Genomic DNA, 3,361 nt, shown 5'->3' with positions numbered 1-3,361 from the left:
GGGAAAGAGGAGCCTTTCACCGAAAGAGCTGAGCCTATGCTTACAAGTTCATGCTGTGTTTGGTCACCTCAGTGACCTTCTTTTTGCAACTCAGATATCCTGGGCCAGAATATAAGACCTTGTCCTTACTACTAAGCAGTCTCATAGAACACTGAAGGTCCCCCATTGTATTGGGTAGAGTAGTTCCATACTGTTTTATCAATCAATATATGCTGTTTGTCATTTTATTTTCAAAAGTTTATCTAAAACTATTCTAGAACTGACATTTTCTTTTCCATAACACCCCCAATTAAAACAACAGTTTTCAGTAAAGTGCCCAACGTCTGTGCCACTGTTGTCAGAGAAACACACACATATTCACATGCATACAAACTGGTGCCCAGTTTTGACCTCTTTTGACCTGTTAATGATTCAGTTAACTGTATAATGATCTCATTTGTAATTAAATTTATTCTTTCTTCAAATTCTTCAGATTGTTAGAAGAGATCAAGCAGAAATATAGTGGACTTCAACTACAGAATGAAGATGTGTATATGGCCACTAAGTTTGCAGACTTTATTCAAATGGCTGTCAGAAAATTCAGAGGAGAAGACAAAGGCGAAGAGTTAGTCATTGATTACGTATGACCTTTTTTTTTTGCCTTTTTTGCTTATTCTTTCTTGTTTTTGAGGGGAGAATAGACAGTGCATTTTATTAGCCTTCTTGATGAAGTAGGAAAAGCAAGCAAATACTTGGTCATACAAACTCTTCTTTGTAGATTTATTTTACAGCTTTTATATATTTGCATTTTAGAATGGTCTCATATATACGTAATGTCACTTACAGTGTACCAGAAACCAGGAGATCGGGAACATGCAGTAGAGCGGATCACACATGGGTTGTGTGTGATATTCCAATCTCCCCTGCACTCTCCTGCCAGTATGCTTCAGTCAGAATGGTTCTAGACCTTCTGCTTTCCTGAGGCAAACAGTGCTAGACTTTTCTCAAAGAGTCTGTTCGAAAACTTTGTGTGAAAGGAGGATTCTGGGGGTTTTATGTCATTAAGCAAGTCAGGGTTTTTTGAATTGGTGAATTATGCATTTGATCAAAGTCCACTAGGACCAGCCTTAACCAGTGTTTAGTATTGGTTTGAACATAGAGATCCAATGATAAAAACCGCAGAAATCCTCTTAACTGTCTCAGAATATGGTCAATGGTGTTCAGGGATAATATGATTTCCACTTTATTTTACTCGTTTATCCACTTCTAACAGTCATATATGCATTGTAAAATCATAGAATCATTTTGTTTGGAAGAGACCTTCAAGATCATCCAGTCCAACTGTTAACCCTCCACTGCCACGTCATCCCTAAACCATATCCCTCAGCAGCACATCTACACATCCTTTAAATACCTCCAGGGATGGTGACTGCATCACTTCCCTGGGCAGCCTGTTCCAGTGCTTCACAACCCTCTCTGTAAAGAAATTTTTCCTAATACCCAACCTAAACCTCCCCTGGCACAACCTGAGCCCATTTCCTCTCATGGTATTTCTTGTTACTTGGGCGAAGAGACTAACACCCATCTCACTACAACCGCCTTTCAGGTAGTTGTAGAGAGTGATAAGGTCACCACTCAGCCTCCTTTTCTCCAGACTAAACAACCCCAGTTCCCTCAGCTGCTCCTCATAAGACTTGCTCTCTAGACCGTTCACCAGCTTCATTGCCCTTCTCTGAACACTCTGCAGCACCTCAGTGTCCTTCTTGTAGTGAGGGGCCCAAAACTGGACACGGTACTCAGGGTGCGGCCTCACCAGTGCCGAGTCCAGAGGAACAATCACTGCCCTGCTCCTGCTGGCCACACTATTGCTAATAAAATCTAGAATGCCATTAGCCTTCTTGGTCACCTGGGCACCAAATGTGGCTGTATGTTGGCTGCAGCTGTCAAAGCTTGTTAAGCTGTATTCAAATCTTAGTTACTAGAAGTTGAAATTAATTTGTTGTTGATTTTACTCAGGTTTCAAAAAATGTGAACAACATGACTGTGAATATGCCATACCAGTGTTTCATAAATGGGCAATTTATAAATGCTGATGATGGAAAAACATTTGACACTATAAATCCAGCTGATGGATCAGTAAGTAATTTCTGAATATGATTAATACCATTTTATTTCAATTTCTTTGCCTGTTAAAAAATCTAGAACACTAACTGAATATTGCCAATTTCAAAAGCATACAGTTCACATTAAACAGCCCCTAGAAATAATTTGAAATTTCAATTTACTTCTCAATGTGACTATTTTACGGTTTTTGCATTTCAGTCAAGCTGCACAGTAAAGATAACCTACCTCCACTTCAACCGTTATGTTACCAAGCTGTATGTTTTACCTTGATTTCATTCCTGTTTAGCTTTGCAAACAAAAATTGCTATAGTTTAGTTGCTAAAGAAGTATTTCTTTTAGGATATTGTATATATTTCCTGTCAGTCATCACCCTCAATTTTTATTTTAACTTTTTAAAGATTTGATGACTTAGAGCAAGAGTAACGTTAAAATGTCCCTTTAAATTCCCAGTAAGGAAAATGACTCTTCAATAGGGAAATATATGCAGTTGCACTTCGGTCCTAACTATTGAATCTTGGCTGAGCAACACACAGCTATGAATTATAAATAAGAGTAGTGATTCTGATGCTGTTTAATTCTGGAGTAAATAAATTCTGCTGAAATCAATGCCACAGATTGGACTGTTATCAGAAGTCAGAGCCCGGTGCTTTTCCTGAAACTTGTCATGGGATTGAATAAAAGTTGTAATTATTCTGTGTTAGAATTTACAATGTGTGTATTTATGAAACACGTTCATCATAAAGTACTATGTGTATATGGTGCCTTATGTTAACAGAAGCTCCATTCTTAAGAAATGGAACATGCAGGAGTCATTCTAGTCTGTTTGGAAATTAGATCCCAATACTACATATAAAGACTTCCAGCTTCTGTAATATAACATTGACTTCACTTCTGGAAAGAGAAATCAAGTAGGACAATGGATCTTGATGGGAAGAAGAAGATAGATCTGGCAATCAGTCCTTGCTGTGCCCTCCAAATTCTGCCACCTCAAGTGTTTCTGAACTTTTTGCATCCTGACTCACCCGTGCTAACTGCTGGGGTTGAGGCTGTTAAGTTTTTGTTGATACCCAGTCAAGAAGTTCAGGAGGAAGGAGTAGCACTCTGCGTGCCAGCGTTTCAGTCTGAGCTAACACAATGCTGCCTTTGGACAGGTAATAGCCAGTGTGTCTTCTGCTTCATTTGCTGATGTTGATAAAGCAGTGGCAGCAGCAAAGGAGGCTTTTGAAAATGGTGAATGGGGAAGAATGAATGCAAGGGA

General features: G+C 39.0%; 1 protein-coding gene across 1 annotated transcript in view; it reads left to right on the top strand.

Annotated features, from left to right (window-relative positions):
- ALDH1L2 (aldehyde dehydrogenase 1 family, member L2) overlaps positions 1 to 3,361 on the top strand; it is a gene marked incomplete at its 5' end in the record, with an annotated part of 32,052 nt that overhangs the window by 14,910 nt on the left and 13,781 nt on the right. Inside the window, 3 exons of the mRNA XM_010143255.1 lie at positions 473 to 620; positions 1,996 to 2,115; positions 3,255 to 3,360. Coding sequence (XP_010141557.1) covers positions 473 to 620; positions 1,996 to 2,115; positions 3,255 to 3,360 — 374 coding nt within the window. The remainder of the gene's footprint in view (positions 1 to 472; positions 621 to 1,995; positions 2,116 to 3,254; position 3,361) is intronic.

The sequence above is a fragment of the Buceros rhinoceros genome, unplaced genomic scaffold (assembly GCF_000710305.1).
Source record: "Buceros rhinoceros silvestris isolate BGI_N320 unplaced genomic scaffold, ASM71030v1 scaffold13079, whole genome shotgun sequence".
NCBI lineage: Eukaryota > Metazoa > Chordata > Aves > Bucerotiformes > Bucerotidae > Buceros > Buceros rhinoceros.
The sequence above is the reverse complement of the archived record's forward strand: the minus strand, read 5'-3'. Positions and strand labels throughout refer to the sequence as shown.